Genomic DNA, 22,191 nt, shown 5'->3' on the forward strand with positions numbered 1-22,191 from the left:
CTACTGTAGCAGAAAAGTAGATTAACTCATTTTGTTTACCAAACAGATACATTTAGAGGAAAAAAATTAAATAGTTCGACGAAGCACGATTTTTTTTCACCGTTAAAATGTTTTGATATAGATGTACAGTAAACTCTGACAAACTTGCATCTAAGATGGTACAGTGTACACGGTGATATCCAAACAACTGAGATAGCAATATGTCATAAACTATGACTGACTAACCGCTCCGGTAAATCGTGCACGGTTTATCCTGAAAACTTCGACGCTGAAAGGTTCATCAACCAAAGCTCACCAACATATCATCATCTTTTTTTTTCCGTTCATGCCCATGGACACATGGGGCAGTCGAAGTAGAGTTCATCTGCTTCAGAGACCTCGGCATATGAAGGGATAGTGTGGCCAGTAATATGCCCAGCCGCATATTTTCCCTTAACGTGAGTTAGGTACCCATCAGAGCTGGGTGGACTCAGGGACTCTCGGGATAGCAGTCTAGTTCTCTACCGCTAGGCCATGCCCTTCACCAACGTATAAACTACTAATTTTTTAATTTTTAAAATTTTAAAATTTTTATAAAAAAAAATCCCTAATTAATCCACATTTTAAAAAAATATGTTTTTTTCTCTAGTCCAGAGTTCATTTAACTAACATTCCAACGCAAATACAGCAGGATACAGAAAGCGGTAGAAAAGGTCGGTTTGTTTGTTTTTTAATCAGCTTTCAAAAAATGTTTATTATCGTTTACTTTTATAGTACTGTTGTTACTCCCATCAGTGAAGTTATACTGCGTTTACACTTGCAACATGTATGATATACATGTCTGAAAAAAAAACCACAACTCCGCAAATAAGTGAGAAGGCACTCTCTATATATAACCCGGGTAAATTTTAAGGGGGCTAAACATAGTGCTGACTACAGTTTCTCGTTGCCTGTCGTGAACATATAAAACATAAACTCTACTTCTTCTTTTGCACGAAACGTCAGAATTTAACATGGATTTTAACATGTGTACGCTTTATTGTTTATAATCTGGCAGGTAAGTGGGTCACCAACCAGTTTTATGGCTCATGCAGGTTTTATTGAGCCGTCGAACTGGTTTGTGACCTACTTACCAGCCCTATTGGCTAAACCTCGTCGGTCTGAAAGTATAAAGGGAAACATTCCAAAATTCGCGTGAGCACAGAACAAACCCAGTTAGGTAGAAGACGGGGGACGGGGGACGCATATAAAAATATTTCTCAGCTTTCATTTTTCTTTCTTCTGTTTTATACCTGTAGTTCTAAAAAAAAAACTTTGCTGGTAGTTGTATTCATAGAGATCTCTCTAAACCCACAGATATCATCAAGAAAATGAACAGCTACAGTAAAGTCATTGGCGATATTAGTAAAGGGCTGGAAGACATTCAAAAACAAGTAAGTGTTCGTCATCGAGGATAAGATGTATGTCGTCTGCTGACTCCCCCCCCCACCCCCCCTCCGCTCCTCCAGAAAAAAATATTTATAATTCTCTATGTCGAATGTTTTACACTCGTAGAGTCGGGTCGAATTAGTGACGGCTATTAGGGGCAGATAATTTAGGTTTTAGACAATTTGAAATTAAAAAGAGGTAACAAGTTCTGCTTGATCTTTTCATTGTCGTCTGTAAGCTGTTGTCACGGACGGCTGATTTAACGGGGCGGGGGGGGGGGGGAGAGGGGAGGATAATCGTCCACAAGCTACTGATAGTTTTTTAAAACAAACAAAATGTTTGTGGTCGCAGCATTTGTAGTATCGTTTTCACAATTTATAAATTACTGAGACGTTGAAAATAAAACATAAAAAAAACCTATTCTACATAACATATATATATTATACAATATACATATATATATATATATAATTCTTTATGTCGCCCAACCATGCAGGACACCACGCACGCACGCCGACTCTCTAACCCTCACTCTCCAGGTATGCGCAACAGTGCGTACCCACCCACCCACCCCATTTGGAAAACTGCGTCTTTCATGAAGTCTTCACCCGTCCACTAAATAGCGGCGTATGCTACGCCGCGGGTGGCGTATCTAAAAATCAGTATCAACAATGGCGTGGACACACTATCTATTAAGACTGATTGATTTCTCATCTAGGTTCATGATAGATTGATTGATTTTAAACCACCTTCTACCCTTTTGGGCAGATTTTAGGGAAAGATACTATCAACGGTACCAAGGCTGATGTCAAAGAATTCATGCAGGTGGTTCTAGGAGGCGATGTAACCAGGTAAGCATTAATAATGTTTGATTCTGTGTTCGTTCCTTCAAGCAACAAACTGTCTCATATTTAGTTCACTCAATCAAGTAACACAGTAATTCATATTCAGTTCATTCAATCAAGTAGCACGGTAATTCATATTCAGTTCATTCTGTTAAAAAGTAAATTTCCCTTTCTGACCTTAATATCTGTTGCGCAAATGAAGTAGAGTTCATGTTTCTCGACCTCGGCTTACGAAGGGATGGTGTGGTCAGCACTGTGCGCAACCGCCTTTACATTCCCAAATATAAGTTAGGTACCCCTCAGAGCTGGGTAGACTCAGTAACGTCATACCGAGATCCGAACACGTTGAAAACATGTCCTTTCTGTCTTCTTTTATTCCCGTTGAAAAATGGCCTTTCTGTCTTCTTTTATTCCCGTTGAAAAATGGCCTTTCTGTCTTCTTTTATTCCCGTTTGAAAAATGGCCTTTCTGTCTTCTTTTATTCCCGTTGAAAAATGGTTTTAAAATTAATTGTTAGGTGGTATATTTGTTATCAATTTTTTTTTTAAACATAAAAAAATCCATCTGTCCCAACATTATTTTCAACATTTTTAATCAGAATTATTTATTTTCTTTTACAGATACAACTTTGGCGTATTTATGTTTCTGCTATATATCATTGCTGTCGTCTGTTTACTAATCAGTTTCATTGAGGTCTTGAAACCTTACAACAGTAAACTGGGGAAAGTATGCGTTCAGGGTGTAAGTACCGGCTATACGTTATTTCACAGTCTATTGCCATCACCGGCTTCAATATATACAACAAGCAGAGGCGTAGCGAGGGGGGGGGGGGGTGCGGACCGCACCGGGTGACACCCATTTAGGGGGGTGACATCAAGGCAAAAAATAGTAAAATATATAGAGAAAAATTTGAGGGGGGGGGGGGGGGTTAAAATAGAAAGTTCGAGGGGGGGGGGGGGGGCGGCAAATCGAAAGTTCGAGGAGGAAGGGGGTGCAAATCGAAAATTGAAAGTTTGTCCCCGGGAAGACGCTACGCCTCTGAGGGGGGTGACACCATTAAGTGCCGCAACGGGTGACACCCGACCTCGCTACGCCACTGACAACAAGCCAGCATCAGAATGGCATGAATCACCAGCCTTGTACCACTTGGGCTACATTTACAGCCCATTTAAAAAAAAAATGTAAACGTGCCTTAAATGTTATATACGGTGACTCAATAACGGCGCATTGAATGTTAAATACGGTCAATCCATAAATGCGGATTGAACGTTAAATTCGGTCATTCCATAAAGGTGGATTTGAACGTTAAATTCGGTCAATCCATAAAGGATTGAACGTTAAATTCGGTCATGGAATGACCATAAAGGCGGATTGAACGTTAAATTCGGTCATTCCTCAAAGGCGGATTGAATGTTAATTACAGGCATTCAATAAAGGTGGATTTAAAGTTAAATGCGGTCATTCCATAAAGGTGGATTGATTGTTAATTACGGGCATTCGGTAACAGAATAATTCTCTTCTGGGAGCCGTTAGAAAACAAGCTGCAAGCGCGCCTTTACAGTCCCCTCTCTTCCTCTCTATCACTATCACTACCACTACCACTACCACCCCCACCCCACCCCCACATTTTCTGGTGAGCTGTGGTCACGCTGTTTACATTTTACAATCATAGAGACGGGGTTTGGTGACGGCTATTAGGGGCAGATAATTTAGTTTGAAACGATTTTAAACTTACAGGAGGTAACTATAGGAGGCTGCTTTCACGGGGGGGGGGGGGGGGGGGGGGGTGTAGGGTAGGGGTTGGGGGGGGGGGTTAGTGTTTTAAAGCAAATATTTTCAGTGGCAGCATTGGTACTGTCGAATTCACAAATTATGAATTACTAAAAAAAAAGTAGAAAATAAAACAACTAAATAGCGGCGTATGATAGCAGCGGGTCGGCTCGTTAATATAATTTGATTAACAACCAAAAACCCATCGGTATTTAATGTGATTCTATCATTATTAAAATGTTTACAATTGTTGGTATTTTAAAATCTTGAAGCGAGGCCTAGAAACAAATTACCCCATTTTTAAAATTAATTATGGGGAAAATGTTCACAACGAATAATATCGCTCCAAAAAACTTAAATCTCTCCCTGGCTAACGAGACTTCGAATTTAAATGAGAGAGAACGAGACTTACAAACTCTATTGTCACCAAGTCAGTCATCAATCCTACCCCGTATTTTAAAACATAACCAACTTCAGTTCAATCGCCTCAGTTTTAAATGCTGGTGATTTCATGTGGTATATCTTCCTGTCTATCAGATACATAGCATTTTTTTTCGTGCTCAACTGGATACTGATGCTCGAAACTAACAGTCTTTACGCGTTGGGCGTCCCCCTACAAAAAATTACCTGCGTGACGTTGAGTGATCTACGCGGTGTCGACCAGGCAAGCCAGTTGTTGTTGGAGTTTTTCTCTTCGTTGTCTAGTACACCAACCACAGACACTATGTTACTCCCCCGCTACCATATATATATATATATATATATATATATATATATATATATATATATATATATATATATATATATATAGGCCTATATATATATATATAGGCCTATATATATATATATATATATATATATATATATATATATATAGGCCTATATATATATATATATATATATATATAGGCCTATATATATATATATATATATATATATATATATATATATATATATATATATATATATATATATATTATATACAATACATATTATATATATTATATACAATACATATTATATTATATACAATACATATTATATATATATATATATATATATATATATATATATATATATATATATATATATATATAGGGTTAGGGTTATATATATATGTTAGTGTTATGTTTCCGTTTTTTTTTTTGTTTTGGTTGGTTGTGGTTAGGGTGGGCAATGCCGGGTAAATGCTGATTACTAAACACACAAGTTATGGTCCTTTACAGATACATTTTTCAGAGATGCCAGAGCAGGGCCTGGCCGGGACGGCTAGTAAAATCTAAACACGACAAGCTGAGAATGCAATCATCACCACATTAAGACACCACATTTCTCGATATCGAACTTATATGCATGCTTAGTACTCTGTGTGTGTGTCTGGGGGGGGGGGGGGAGTTATAGTACACGAGAACAGGAAATGTGAAATATTCACTTGACAACACCTCCCCACTACAACCAGGTAATGGATGCCGTGTTAAAGACGAGTGCTGGGAGTACCTGGCTAGGAGAACTGCTCTACCCCGGGAAAAAGGTTTCATTGACCCTACATAGTGCCATGCAGTGAGTAAACGAAGTCCATCACAAAAAAGATATTTAACGTGTAAATAAGTTTTATTATATTGGCGGGACGGAGTGGTCGGATGGTAGAGTGTACGGCTGCTAATCCGAAAGTTCGGATCTTCGGCTAAGTTTGTATTTCACAAAACATGCATTAAGGCTAATCGATGGCGTTGTCGTATGGTACAGCATACGCCTGCAAACCTGAAAGCTTTAGTTCGGATCCCAGGTCTGAGTACGTAGGCCGACCTGCTTTGATGGGTACCTGACTCACGTGGGAGAAAGTGGCTGGACATAGTGCTGACCACTGTATCCCATCACGTGACCTCGTCAGAAAACAGGTGAAGTCTACCGGTCCCATTTTTATGTCTGTAAAACGTGTATTTTCATTTTTACACACGAACTATTAAAACTTGTTAAAAAAATATAAACGTTCGAAATAAAAACATAAATTATTTTAAGAGAACAAATAATAAAAATACAAAACTTTTTTTTTTTTTCTAGAGGATGTGAACAAGGGAGAACAGCATATCATGTTTTCCAATTGGATAAGGGCGGTATAATTAATATCACAGAGCATACTAATTATAAAAAGGTATCGTGACTAGTGTGTTACGAGAAATGATTATTGTAAGTTAAGATATACGACGCTAAGCCTTTTATTTATAGACTTCTGCACCGACTTCAGCCTTCATCTCACACTCAGCTTTGATACCGTGACCTTATCCACATGTGAAGTAGCTTTGGTCCCATGACCTTACACAGTTGTTTAGTAGGCTTGATCCCATGACCTTACACACACGTGTATAGTAGCCTTGATCCCATGACCTTACACACACGTGTATAGTAGCTTTGATCCCAAAACCTTACACACACGAGTATAGTAGCCTATACCCCATGACCTTACACACACGTGTATAGTAGCCTTGATCCGATGACCTTACACACACGTGTATAGTAGCCTTGATCCCATGACCTTACACACACGTGTATAGTAGCCTTGATCCCATGACCTTACACACACGTGTATAGTAGCCTTGATCCATGACCTTACACACACGTGTATAGTAGCCTTGACCCATGACCTTACACACACGTGTATAGTAGCCTTGACCCATGACCTTACACACATGTGTATAGTAGCCTTGATCCCATGACCTTACACACACGTGTATAGTAGCCTTGATCCCATGACCTTACACACACGTGTATAGTAGCCTTGATCCCATGACCTTACACACACGTGTATAGTAGCCTTGATCCCATGAATGACCTTACACACACGTGTATAGTAGCCTTGATCCCATGACCTTACACACACGTGTATAGTAGCCTTGATCCCATGACCTTACACACACGTGTATAATCCCTTTGATCCCATGACCTTACACACACGTATATAGTAGCCTTGATCCCATGACCTTACACACACGAGTATAGTCGCTTTGATCCCATGACCTTACACACACGTATATAGTAGCCTTGATCTCATGACCTTACACACACGTATATAGTAGCCTTGATCTCATGACCTTACACACACGTGTATAGTAGCCTTGATCCCATGACCTTACACACACGTGTATAGTAGCCTTGATCCCATGACCTTACACACACGTGTATAGTAGCCTTGATCCCATGACCTTACACACGTGTATAGTAGCCTTGATCCCATGACCTTACACACACGTGAATAATCCCTTTGATCCCAAGACCTTACACACACGCGTATAGTAGCCTTGATCCCTTGACCTTACACACACGTGTATAGTAGCCTTGATTCCATGACCTTACACACACGCGTATAGTAGCCTTGATCCCATGACCTTACACACACGCGTATAGTAGCCTTGATCCCATGACCTTACACACACGTGTATAGTAGCCTTGATCCCATGACCCTACACACACGAGTATAATCCCTTTGATCCCATGACCTTACACACACGTGTATAGTAGCCTTGATCCCATGACCTTACACACACGTGTATAGTAGCCTTGATCCCATGACCTTACACACACGTGTATAGTAGCCTTGATTCCATGACCTTACACACACGCGTATAGTAGCCTTGATCCCATGACCTTACACACACGCGTATAGTAGCCTTGATCCCATGACCTTACACACACGTGTATAGTAGCCTTGATCCCATGAACTTACACACACGAGTATAGTAGCCTTGATCCCATGACCCTACACACACGTGTATAGTAGCCCATATCCCTTACAACACCTCTATTTCCTGTTTAAAGTACCCCTGTTACATCTAATCTGATACTTGTCTAAATATCACAGTTTTTCGACGTCGACACTGTCACAAAGGATCTAAAAGTTGACTTCGATAAAGTCACCGTACAATCGGCTTCCCTGAAGCAGTTCCTGGACTTTATGTTTAAGCTACAGGACAACATAGTCTTCACCACGTACGACAGACTGGTGAGCTGTTCTTTTGTAACCAAACAACATAGGATTCAAGGAATTTATGCTACCCTCCACACGGGAACAGGGCATTACCCCCCCCCCCTCCCCGTCAATTAACCCCCGGACATTTCTTCAGCGACATTACCCCCCGGAGTAATTACACCCTTATTTACTCCCCTGTAAACTACCCCCCCTGTCAATTACCCCCCCCCCCCCGCCAAGTAGGATATTACCCCCCTGTCATAACTAGGGTAAGGGCTAGAGTTAGTTTTAGGGTCAGGATTAGGATTAGGCTTAAACTAATGTGTAGAGTTGAAGTTGGGTTTTGGGTTTAATTTTAGGCTGAGGCGAATGCTTAGGTTTAGGCTTTTTCTTCAGGTTAGAATTAAGGTAAGATATAGATCTAGAGTTAGAGTTGGGGGGGGGGGGGGGTCAAGATTCTTGAGATTGGGAAGGGGGTAATTCTCCAGGTGGGTCATTGACAGGGGGGTAAATGACAGGGGAGGGGGTAAATGACCCCCGCCACACACACCTGTTACGATCGATCCAACAAACACGTTTGTAGGCAATATTAAACCTTTATTTTGCTTGTCCTTTTTATCTTTACACAACACGCCCTCGTACCTAGCAGCTACCAACCGTCCCCCTTACAATCATTCACTCCAGTTTTTATACCCGCATTCGACCTTGGGATAACAATACATAAACACATCGGGGTTAACTACACACTAGGGTAAACTCAACTCATACACGCACTCTCTCCCTTAAGTTCTAGATTATTCTAGCCTATTTCTATCTAATCACAACTGACCCGTAACAACACCTTCTTTACACGTACCAATAAGACTGATATAATATTTAATCACAATATAAACTGTGAATATCTCATTTAACAGCGTACATTTACTAACTTTGTAACAGTTACACGTTTGTAACAGTTGAACACGTTTTAACAAGTATAACAAATAACGACAATCTGTAGAAATCGGGCTGGTAAGTAGGTCACCAACCAGTTCTACGGCTGAATAAAACCTGCATGAGCCATAGAACTGTTTGGAGACCTACTTACCAGCCCTATTGTGCTTAGTAAGTAATTTGGTATAATCACAATAGCTAATTACTTGTGTAGATCCATACTGTATTGTATTGTAATATATTGTATTGCGATGTGTTTCTCTATAAATAACAATTGTAAGCATTTTTGAGGCTTGTAAATTATTTTTTTTGTTAGGCTGATATTGATATTTTAACACCAGTTGAAAACAGTGAAAACAGTTTGACTCCACTTATCGCAGCAGCAGTAACTCCAGCTAAAGTAAGTTCAGAGTTTTGCTGTAACATTTATCAAATTTATTAAATCATAATACCAAAAAAAAAGATAACTTCATCATTAAATCATACCAGAAACATAAATGATAACTGTATCCCTAGGCCGTAGGAAAATCTCACATTATATTGTTATCCTTAATTTTAAATAACAAACACTACTCAAAGTTTAACAGAAATTAAAGGGGTGGGGTCTGTACAGCTCTGGGGTCGGTAAAGTTCAAGGTTGCGAATCCGAAAAGTCTTGAGTTCGAACCCCCGGGAAGATGAGTCTCGATAGCTGGGTACAGTAACCCATCTAGGAGCGAAAACTCTAAAATGAAACAACTGCTGCTTTGTAGTGTGTTCTTGTCAACAAAGGCTACGGAAGTGAATCCAGAAAGAAAATCAGGCTGAAATCGGAGTCAACGGAGGTAATCGGCGTGGTCGAGTCGGTAAAGCTCATGGTTGCTAAACCGAAAAGTCTCGAGTTCGAACCCTCGGGCAGATGAGGCTCATTAGCTGGGGACAGCCACTCTTCTAGGAGAGACAACTCCAAAATTAAACAACTGCTGCCTTGTAGTTTGTTCTTGGTTGGACAAAGGCTATGGAAGCAAATCCAAAAAGAAAAGCAGGCTGAAATGGGAGTCAATGGCCTCAATGGCGCATAACCAGTTGACACGTAATTAATTGATTGTGTTGGAGGCGTGGTCGAGTCGGCAAAAAGCTCATGGTTGATAAATTCGAACAAAGTCTCGAGTTCAAACCCACTGGCAGATAAATCTCGATCCCCTTCAACACTAATAATTAAGAACGAAGAAGAAGAAGAAGAAGGAGTCAACGGTTTATATAAGAAATACTTAAAATTATGTAGAAGAAATTCCGCCCAACCGAACAATTTGAAACGAAAATAATACAATCGGAAAGGCTATAAAAAGTTTTAGCATCGATAAATCCTATAATAACTTTCGCAAACTTGCCTCTTGTCGTGGTTTCAAACGTTAACGTGATGAAAAATGTTGAAATGAATTTTATTCATCTGAAGCGCATAACCATAATTCTAGAATTTTCTTTCTGCGGCGTACTTTAGGAGGAACTGCAGAGCATAGCAACCGAGTTAAAGACGACCCGAGAAGTCTTAGGAACGGCATGCAAGCAGGCAATGGTAAGTGCAAGCAGGCAATGATGAGTGCCTTATTGATTGCAAGCAGGCAATGGTGAGTGCAATATTGATTGCAAGCAGGCAATGGTGAGTGCAATATTAATTGCAATCAGGTAATGGTGAGTGCAACATTGATTGCAAGCAGGCAATGGTGAGTGCAATATTGATTGCAAGCAGGCAATGGTGAGTGCAATATTAATTGCAATCAGGTAATGGTGAGTGCAATATTGATTGCAAGCAGGCAATGGTGAGTGCAATATTGATTGCAAGCAGGCAATGGTGAGTGCAACATTGATGTATGGCCTAGGAACAAATAACAGCACAAAAGTGTATGCATACATGACATACCTATACATGCATAAGTGAACAGGAACATGCAAGAGTAATATAGATACATGCCACTTTTAACACGCCCATAAGTATATACACACTTGAGATATAAAAAAATAAGCACACACGTATAACACACACGTACGTATTTGCAAGTGAGACTTATCTACATTACACATGCAAGCAGAGTAATTTAATTAACATAATTTGTGTTTCAGTTGAAATTGAAAGGAACTTCTGACAAGCTAAAGAAACAAATACTCGAACCACCATCCTCCACGGTCAGTTGGTGTTATACATCTCAACTAATTAATTAATCTCCCCTAATTAGTCCGATGCTCAGGTCAAAATGATCAGCCGTGATTAGGTTCCACTGTATATCATACTATATGACGGCGTGGTCGGAGGATACAGTTTACGTCTGTTAACCCGAAAGTCTAGCGTTCGGATCCCGAGATCGAGTCTGTAGGACGTTCCTGAGTCCATGCAGCTCAGTGGGGCGTGGTCGGGTGGTACAGCTTAAGTCTGCTAAACCGAAAGTCTCGAGTTCGGATCCCGAGATCGAGTGTAGGACGTTCCTGAGTCCATGCAGCTCTGTGTGGCGTGGTCGGGTGGTACAGCTTACGTCTGCTAACCCGAAAGTCTCGAGAGTTTGAGCTGTAGGACGTCCCTGAGCGCACCCAGCTCTATTGGGTACCTGACTCATGTTAGGGAAACAAAGGCAACTGAGGATAGTGCTGGCCAATGTATTAGTTTCAATTTATTAATGTTATAAATCGCGGAGTTTGTACAAACTATTATTTGGGGATGAGGGTGGGGAAATAAAGTAAAAGTAAAGTTTCCCTTTCAAACCTGACAGTCTATAGGGCATGTGAAGTAGAGTTCACTTGTTTCTGTGACCTCGGCATATGAAGAGATAGTGTGGTCAGCACTATGCCCAGCCACCTTTACTCTCCCTAACGTGAGTTAGGTACCCATCAGAGTTGGGTGGACTCAATGTATTAGTTTCAATTTATTAATGCTATAAATCACGGAGTTGAGGGTGGGGAAGGGGTCGTGTAAATTTTATACAATAAATTGGGAATCGGACTAATGAATGTTACATAAAGTAATAGCATGGGTATGTAAATGAGTAAAAGCGTTATAAAAGCGTTAAAACAAATTTTAAAACGATGATCAGATTTGTTCACTGTTGTAAGCGGACGTCAAAATGATTGAAAGAAGTATGTGAGGTTTTTCTATCTTTTGCAGCTGAAGATGCGCACTGAGGCAGTGACTACGGCGCTCAGAAACGCGCAGAACGTCGTGAAAACTAAGGCACCGGCCATCTTTCTCGAGGTATTTTATTTTGTTTGGTGGAACAGTTTAATCACTAAATCTGTTTTGAAAGCACTAAAATCTTTATTCGGGTATTTTATTTTTCTTTCAAGCTATAGTTTTAAACACTAAAATCTTTATTGCAATCATTCAAATCTTTATTAAGGTATTTTTATGTTCTTTCAAGTTATAGTTTAAATAACTTAAATCGTTACTGAGTTATTTTATTTTTGTTTCATATCATAGTTTATAAACTATAATTTTTTAAAGTTATTTTATATTGTTTCATATTATAACTTAAAAACGCTAATTTTTTTTACTAAGGTATGCTAAGAGTCAGTGGCGTAGCGAGGTCGGGTGTCACCCGGTGCGGCACTTCATGGTGTCACCCCCCCCCCCCCCCAACTTTCAAATTTTCGATTTGCACACCCCCCCCCCCCCCCTCAAACATTCGATTTGCACCCCTCAAATTTTTCTCTATATATTTTGCTCTTTTTTTGCCTTGGTGTCACCCCCTTAAATGGTGTCACTCGATCGGTCCGCACCCCCCGTCTCTCCCCCCCTCGCTACGCCTCATAGTTTAAAAAAAAAGAATCAGATGTGCCTTTTGTTTTTAAGTAATTTAAATATTTCTACAGATTGTAGACGAGTTCAAATCTCGACTTACTCGTATCCTGGATACCTATGTAGCTCATGTCAGGGATGAAGTAAGTCACACATTCTACCTTGTTATCATTGAACATTTAAACAAAAAAAACTAATCATAACCCAGATCCATAAAAAATTTTGGGATGAAGTAAGTCTCTAATTCTACGCTGTTATCATTGAACATTTAAACAAGAACTAATCATAACCCAGATCTATAAAACCTTTTGTGCGTGCTGAAAGAAAGTTTTTGTCTCTGCTGTTGACAGTTTTAATGAATTCAACTTTAACATTTCATTTACTTTTGAAACGTTTTATCGCAAATATGTATTTTTCTAAAATGTTTGATATGAAATAGTTTGAAATAGAAGGTTCTAGTCCAGTGGTTCCTAGCCTGGGTTCGACCGAACCCCCAGAGGTTTGGTGAGTCAGGGGTACGGCGGAGGTCAAGACCAACACCCGACTCATATGATTCACGATCGGATTTAGTCAGTGCAGACGTTAGAACTATAAAGAAGAGTTCAGTGAATGCGCATGTGAAACTGGTGGGGTTCGGTACCTGCAAAAAAAGGTTAAGAACCACTGGCCTAGTTTAAACTGTTCAGTTGCGAACATTCAACGTATTCTTGATGTTGCCAACACACTGGTAAAACTACCAAGAACTGATCAATTAGATAAAATAACAAAGGAATTAAACTAAATTAAATTTAAAATTTACCTACATATCTTTGAGATAAACAGACTAAAAATAATTCCTCTTTGATAAAAGTTTGCTTTCATTTCAAATAATTTTTAAAATTTAACTAGTTTTATGCAAATACATTTTCCCTAAAAAAAACAACGTAGTTTTATAGTAATTTTTTTGTTAGATGAATTGCTTCGAAATCAGTTTGTTTAGAACATAAATTGGAAACATTCCTCCTTGTGTTTTTAGGTAGAAAACCAGATTGGTATATGCAAGCCTATTTCAAACCTGTTCACCGAAATCACGCAAGGATTCTGTCAATTCCTGAGAGCGCTGGTAAAAAAAAAATCTATTAAATACCGGAATCTTTTTTTTAAAGAATACACCAATAAATATATGAGAATAATTCCACTAAGGAATATCAGCTTAAAGGGTTATATGGTACGGAGTGGTAAAGACAAAGGCGGTTAGGTGTCAGATGCGTAGCTAAAGGAGAGCGAATCTGGACGCCAAACTGGCTAAAAAAAATATAACAAATTGCATATTTTGAGCTGCATTACTGAAATATCATACACGATCAAAGTTAAGAAAATAAACGGCTACTTGACTTTCCAGCTGTTTACTACATCATGTTATCGAGGAACACAGTAACTGGTGAAAAGCGCAATCAATATTTCCCACATGAGGGAGGGCGGGGGTACTTTTTCGCCAACGTGAACTACTATTTTAACACGTTTTTCTTAACTCAGCTTCGCGTTTGTTTGTTTGTTTGGATGTTTGTTGTTAAAATTGACATCGAAAATTAGCCCACTTCTGATTGCTCTATAGACCTGAAATTTGGCATGCATGCTACTTTCGCCTAACAATTTCAGATGCAATCATAAAAACTAGCAATTAGTGACCGTAATTAGCTTAATTTAATTACGCCCCAAGGACCATAAAATTGAGGACATGATTTCTAAAGATACCGACAAGACTGGAGGCCTATTGACCCAGTTACTTCGGCCCCCAATCGATGTGAGCGCGCTGGCCGTGATCGTATAGTGGTTAGTACTTCGCGTTGTGGCCGCGACAACCCAGGTTCGAATCCTGGTCGCTCAAGTTTTTAGTCCGTGTATTTATAAACACTTTTTTAAAAACCACGTTTTTCATGTGTAGCAACGGACTAAAAAGGAGAAAATAAAATACTTAAAAAAAACTTTTTAAAAAACCACGTTTTTCTTGTGGACTAAAAGGTAGAAAATAAAATTTTCTTTTGTGCTTCCTCGAGCTGTGCAGGTTCTTGTGATGACTGACAAAAAACGTGGGTCGGGCAGATGGGTCGGGAAATTTGATGGTGAACGTACCCACGTTTTTTGTCAGTCATCACAAGAACCTGCACAGCTCGAGGAAGCACAAAAGAAAATTTTATTTTCTACCTTTTAGTCCACAAGAAAAACGTGGTTTTTTAAAAAGTTTTTTTTAAGTATTTTATTTAAAAATGGAATGGGGTTGGAGCAAAAATTGATCGTTCACCCCGAGTGAAGATATAGGTGGCTACGCCTCTGCTGGGTGTAGAGCTGAGCACAATCCTTCCACATGTCTAAGACATACGCGAACTCTACTTTAACTGCCATAAGAACCATTATGTCTGAAATAATATAATTCTTTAAAAAAAAAGAACTACTAAAGCAGGAATTGCACTTTACTTTTGGAATTGGCGTGGTCGAGTCTGTAAAGCTCACGATTGCTAAACCGAAAAGTCTCGAGTTCAAACCCTCGGGCAGATGTGGCTCGTTAGCTGGGGACAGCCACTCCTCTAGGAGAGACAACTCCAAAATCAAACAACCGCTGCCTTGTAGTTTGTTCTTGGTTGGACAAACGCTATAGAAGCAAATCGAAAAAGTAAAGCAGGCTGAAATCGGAGTCAACGGCCTCAATGGCGTATAACCAGTTGACACGTATCGTTAATTGTGTTGGAGTTACTCCCAACTCTAAAATTAAGAGCGAAGAAGAAGAAAGAGCACTTTACTTTCGGTTTGTTGTATGACTGGCTTAGACGTGACTTGAAATGTTATTTTCTCCAGGGCGGCTGGTGGTGTGCCATGGGATGGACGGTGTTTTTCTCTCTGCTGGCCACCTATGGTTTAGTGAAAGCAAGAAACGAGTACATTGACGAGTATAGGCCGAAACCACCAATGTAAAGTGTGATATGTACCCTGTGATTTTATTGAAACCACCAATGTAAAGTGTGATATGTACCCTGTCTATGCTTTTATTGAAACCACCAATGTAAAGTGTGATATGTACTCTGTCTATGCTTTTATTGAAACCACCAATGTAAAGTGTGATATGTACCCTGTGATTTTATTGAAACCACCAATGTAAAGTGTGATATGTACCCTGTCTATGCTTTTATTGAAACCACCAATGTAAAGTGTGATATGTACCCTGTCTATGCTTTTATTGAAACCACCAATGTAAAGTGTGATATGTACCCTGTGATTTTATTGAAACCACCAATGTAAAGTGTGATATGTACCCTGTCTATGCTTTTATTGAAACCACCAATGTAAAGTGTGATATGTACTCTGTGTTTTTATTGAAACCACCAATGTAAAGTGTGATATGTACTCTGTGCTTTTATTGAAACCACCAATGTAAAGTGTGATATGTACCCTGTCTATGCTTTTATTGAAACCACCAATGTAAAGTGTGATATGTACTCTGTGCTTTTATTGAAACCACCAATGTAAAGTGTGATATGTACCCTGTCTATGCTTTTATTGAAACCACCAATGTAAAGTGTGATATGTACCCTGTGATTTTATTGAAACCACCAATGTAAAGTGTGATATGTACCCTGTCTATGCTTTTATTGAAACCACCAATGTAAAGTGTGATATGTACTCTGTGTTTTTATTGAAACCACCAATGTAAAGTGTGATATGTACTCTGTGCTTTTATTGAAACCACCAATGTAAAGTGTGATATGTACCCTGTGCTTTTTTTGAAACGACCAATGTAAAGTGTGATATGTACCCTGTGTTTTTATTAAAACCACCAAAGTGAAGTGTGATATGTACTCTGTGCTTTTATTGAAACCACCAATGTAAAGTGTGATATGTACTCTGTGCTTTTATTGGAACCACCAATGTAAAGTGTGATATGTACCCTGTGCTTTTATTGAAACCACCAATGTAAAGTGTGGTATGTACCTTGTGCTTTTATTGAAACCACCAATGTAAAGTGTGATATGTACCCTGTGCTTTTATTGAAACCACCAATGTAAAGTGTGATATGTACCCTGTCTATGCTTTTATTGAAACCACCAATGTAAAGTGTGATATGTACCCTGTGCTTTTATTGAAACCACCAATGTAAAGTGTGATATGTACCCTGTCTATGCTTTTATTGAAACCACCAATGTAAAGTGTGATATGTACCCTGTGCTTTTTTTGAAACCACCAATGTAAAGTGTGATATGTACCCTGTGCTTTTATTGAAACCACCAATGTAAAGTGTGATATGTACCCTGTGCTTTTATTGAAACCACCAATGTAAAGTGTGATATGTACCCTGTGCTTTTATTGAAACCACTAATGTAAAGTGTGATATGTACTCTGTGCTTTTATTGAAACCACCAATGTAAAGTGTGATATGTACCCTGTGCTTTTATTGAAACCACCAATGTAAAGTGTGATATGTACCCTGTCTATGCTTTTATTGAAACCACCAATGTAAAGTGTGATATGTACCCTGTGCTTTTATTAAAACCACCAATGTAAAGTGTGATATGTACCCTGTGCTTTTATTGAAACCACCAATGTAAAGTGTGATATGTACTCTGTGCTTTTATTGAAACCACCAATGTAAAGTGTGATATGTACCCTGTCTATGCTTTTATTGAAACCACCAATGTAAAGTGTGATATGTACCCTGTCTATGCTTTTATTGAAACCACCAATGTAAAGTGTGATATGTACCCTGTGCTTTTATTGAAACCACCAATGTAAAGTGTGATATGTACCCTGTCTATGCTTTTATTGAAACCACCAATGTAAAGTGTGATATGTACCCTGTGCTTTTATTGAAACCACCAATGTAAAGTGTGATATGTACCCTGTCTATGCTTTTATTGAAACCACCAATGTAAATTGTGATATGTACTCTGTCTATGCTTTTATTGAAACCACCAATGTAAAGTGTGATATGTACCCTGTCTATGCTTTTATTGAAACCACCAATGTAAAGTGTGCTAAGAACCCTGTCTATGCTTTTATTGAAACCACCAATGTAAAGTGTGATATGTACCCTGTGATTTTATTGAAACCACCAATGTAAAGTGTGATATGTACCCTGTCTATGCTTTTATTGAAACCACCAATGTAAAGTGTGCTAAGTACCCTGTCTATGCTTTTATTGAAACCACCAATGTAAAGTGTGATATGTACCCTGTCTATGCTTTTATTGAAACCACCAATGTAAAGTGTGATATGTACCCTGTGCTTTTATTGAAACCACCAATGTAAAGTGTGATATGTACCCTGTCTATGTTTTTATTGAAACCACCAATGTAAAGTGTGATATGTACCCTGTGCTTTTATTGAAACCACCAATGTAAAGTGTGATATGTACCCTGTCTATGCTTTTATTGAAACCACCAATGTAAAGTGTGATATGTACCCTGTCTATGCTTTTATTGAAACCACCAATGTAAAGTGTGATATGTACCCTGTGCTTTTATTGAAACCACCAATGTAAAGTGTGATATGTACCTTGTGCTTGTATTGAAACCACCAATGTAAAGTGTGATATGTACCCTGTCTATGCTTTTATTGAAACCACCAATGTAAAGTGTGATATGTACCTTGTGCTTGTATTGAAACCACCAATGTAAAGTGTGATATGTACCCTGTGTTTTTATTAAAACCACCAATGTAAAGTGTGATATGTACCCTGTGCTTTTATTGAAACCACTAATGTAAAGTGTGATATGTACTCTGTGCTTGTATTGAAACCACCAATGTAAAGTGTGATATATACTCTGTGCTTTAATTGAAACCACCAATGTAAAGTGTGATATGTACCCCGTCTATCCCTGTATCCACCTTGATGTTACTGTTTGCTATTGTTCAGTAGATAACGTGTGTGGACCACTATGCTTTTGTCCTTAGGAGACTTGTAGGTCTCATGTTGTCTTTTCTTTAGAGGAATAAGGGTCTCACTAATCATATGTCCCATACAAGCTTAATGGTCTCACTATGCATTTGTCCCATAGAGGCTTATGGTTACCTGTTGTGAACAGCCACAAAAACAACCTCACCCACATCTGCCCCCCCCCCCCCCCCCCAAAAAAAATATTGCCCTTTAAAGCTGTGCTTTGTTAATTCTATAAAAGAAATACAGGAATCACCTAATTTTTTTAATGCGTCCTAAGCTTTAATTAAAAATATCTACATAGCCGTCTAAGATGTTTAGATGGACTACTTTTATTAAGCATATCCACCACTCTATAATAATCGAAGAAATGAATCGAAGATAAGAATTCAGCATAACATATTCCACTTTGTTTCTTCTACTTTTCAAAACTACTGCTGTGGTATACGTTAGGCATTCAAAATTCAGCAAAATTGTAAAAGATGTTGCATGAAAACAAATTCCAACTCTTGTATCATATTTGCAACATTTTTTGCTTCTCTATACAGTGCCCCTCATGGGGGTGCTCATTCCCAGGCGGCGCCATCGGGTGGGGCGGCATCGAGTGGGGCGCTATCAGGTGGGGCGCCACCTCCTGTTGCGGCAGCTCAGGACCAAGGCATCAAACCTGAAGCAGCGCCCCCAGCCCCAAGTATACGGTAATTCTCTAAACTGCCTCTCTGTTCTTCTACCTCTGTCTTATTTAAACTGGTTTAAGTTTAAATAGAAACACATCCCTAACTGAACACTAAAACACTATTTTTAAGTAGTGAGGGAAATATTAAAAATCGTCAAAAAAGCGTGATGTTATTTATTGATGACTCCTAACTGGAGAAGCGTTTATTTTTCTAGTTCTCAGAATTTTCAAATTTTAAAAAGTTTAAAATTAAAGTAAAGGAAGAATAACTCCATGCACACCTTGAGTGAAGAGGAATGTTTTGTTACAATGCTTTTTATTTACGTTTTTTAAAAAGTCCTAACGGTTTGCTTTAGAAACAGCGTGTATGATTTGAATGAACAGGGCTAAATATGTGTCTGCTGAAGCGCCCAATTTCTTCGAAAATTTACACCTATACTGAATAATAACATAATAACCATACTGAATGCTGAGTCGCTATATTTTACAATCGGCCCTTGATTCGTTCCTTTATGTTAATTATGTCCCATTTAAAACCTATATAATTATCACTTTTTATATGCTTGTTTTTATAATCAGTACCAGAGGGCCTATAGATGTATTTCTCTATCAGATGGAAACTGAACATACGTAGATACACTTTAAACAAAATATGGTTCAATGAAAATTGAAAAATAACTTGCAGAAATAAATTTGATTAAATTCTATTTTTATATTTAATTATTTTTTCTTTAACCACAATCTAAACTGGTTTTAATACAATATTGTTAAGCATTGTGAATTACACTTTTCTTTTTTTTTAAACGTGCTTGGGATTTAATTAAAGAAATACTAAGTAACTTTAAAAAAATCTAAATTGTTTTAGTAGGATCTACCGAAGTTATAAATTTTAAAACTCTGGGCTCAAAAAGTAAAGATTAGTAAATTTAAGTTGCAACCAGCTGAGTGCTTACAACGCTTCGGCGCATGTGCACTCATCTGAAAATTCAGAACATGTGAGCAAAAACACTACCCCAATAGTATCTCTATCACTACCCTATTTTCTATAGCACTATCCTTAAATCTCTAACACTATCCTTAAATCTCTAACGTCTAACACTATAATTAAATAATAAACTATCTATCGCTAACATATTATCACTTTCACTACCCTTTTATCTCTATCCCTATTTTATTATCTGTATAACTACACCATTATTATATCTATCAATACCCTACTATTATCCCTATCACTACCCTACCATTATCCCTATCACTATCCCAATATTATCTCTATCACTACCAAATTATCACTATAACTACGCTAATATATCTATCCCTACTTTATTATCTGTATCACTTCCCTAATATTTCTATAACTACCCTATTTTCTATAACACTATCCTTAAATCTCTAACACTATCCTTAAATCTCTAACACTATCCTATTATCCCTATCACTACCCTAGTATAATCTCTTTCACTATCCTACTATTATCCCTATCACTGCCAAATTATCTATATCCCTACTTTATTATCTGTATCACTACACTATTATTATCTATATAACTACCCCATTATACCTAATTACTACCCTAATATATCTATCACAACCCTACTAATATCTCTATCACAACCCTACTAATATCTCTATCACAACCCTACTAATATATCTATCACAACCCTACTAATCTCTCTATCACAACCCTATTATCCCTATCCTACTATCCCTATCCTATTATCCCCATCAGATCTGCTGATGACCACGGTGAACGTGGATCCAACTTTGGCGCTGATGCTGATGGGAGCAAATTATCTACGGCCACCTTCAGCCAAGTCCCTCCAGAAGTTGCAAGAGAACTCAAGGAAGTTCCAATACCGCGCATGAGCGATTTCACTGGTGCTACCAGTACTACCAGCACTGAAATCTAAAAGCAGAAACATTAAATATGCTTGTGTTTTTTTTTAAAGATTTGTCGCAAGAACATGTTCGTGTTTCAGTCTTGGATTTGTCGCAGCAGCATACAATATGTTTGTGTTTTAGTCTTGGATTTGTCGCAGCATAATACAATATGTTTGTGTTTTAGTCTTGGATTTGTCGCAGCAACATACAATATGTTTGTGTTTTAGTCTTGGATTTGTCGCAGCAACATACAATATGTTTGTGTTTTAGTCTTGGATTTGTCGCAGCATAATATAATATGTTTGTGTTTTAGTCTTGGATTTGTCGCAGCAACATACAATATGTTTGTGGTTTAGTCTTGGATTTGTCGCAGCAACATATAATATGCTTGTGTTTTAGTCTTGGATTTGTCGCAGCAACATACAATATGTTTGTGTTTTAGTCTTGGATTTGTCGCAGCAACATACAATATGTTTGTGTTTTAGTCTTGGATTTGTCGCAGCATAATACAATATGTTTGTGTTTTAGTCTTGGATTTGTCGCAGCATAATATAATATGTTTGTGTTTTAGTCTTGGATTTGTCGCAGCAACATACAATATGTTTGTGGTTTAGTCTTGGATTTGTCGCAGCAACATAATATGCTTGTGTTTTAGTCCTGGATTTATCGCAGCAACATAGGCTACATTATCCTCATTTTCTGCTTTAGATTTATTTTTAAAGTATCATTTTAAATTATTTATTTATAAAAATCTATGATTAATATTGTTGTTTTTATTTTTTTATTTTATTGTTTACTATGTTTGTATTTTAGTCTTGGATTTGTCGCAGCAGATTACATTATGTTTGTGTTTTAGTCTTGGATTTGTCGCAGCAACATACACTATGTTTGTGTTTTAGTCTTGGATTTGTCGCAGCAACATACAATATGTTTGTGGTTTAGTCTTGGATTTGTCGCAGCAACATACACTGTGTTTGTGTTTTAGTCTTGGATTTGTCGCAGCAACATACATTATTCTCATTTTTTGCTTTAGATTTATTTTAAAAG

At 38.2% G+C, this 22,191-nt stretch overlaps 1 protein-coding gene across 1 annotated transcript; it reads left to right on the plus strand.

Moving 5' to 3' along the window:
• Positions 1–628: 628 nt before the first annotated feature.
• LOC131939185 (uncharacterized) lies at positions 629–21,173 on the plus strand. The gene is made up of 17 exons (XM_059297371.1): positions 629–692; positions 1,336–1,412; positions 2,176–2,258; positions 2,873–2,993; positions 4,560–4,686; positions 5,482–5,582; positions 6,084–6,174; positions 7,879–8,019; positions 9,236–9,319; positions 10,400–10,474; positions 11,020–11,082; positions 12,053–12,139; positions 12,757–12,825; positions 13,698–13,784; positions 15,515–15,627; positions 19,136–19,285; positions 20,993–21,173. Exons 5-17 carry the CDS (start codon positions 4,597–4,599, stop codon positions 21,171–21,173), a joined length of 1,332 nt encoding a protein of 443 aa, XP_059153354.1. The 5' UTR covers positions 629–692; positions 1,336–1,412; positions 2,176–2,258; positions 2,873–2,993; positions 4,560–4,596.
• Positions 21,174–22,191: the final 1,018 nt, after the last annotated feature.

Source organism: Physella acuta, unplaced genomic scaffold (genome assembly GCF_028476545.2).
Source record: "Physella acuta isolate Inbredline_101_S28 unplaced genomic scaffold, ASM2847654v3 ptg000266l, whole genome shotgun sequence".
Classification (NCBI taxonomy): Eukaryota; Metazoa; Mollusca; class Gastropoda; family Physidae; genus Physella; species Physella acuta.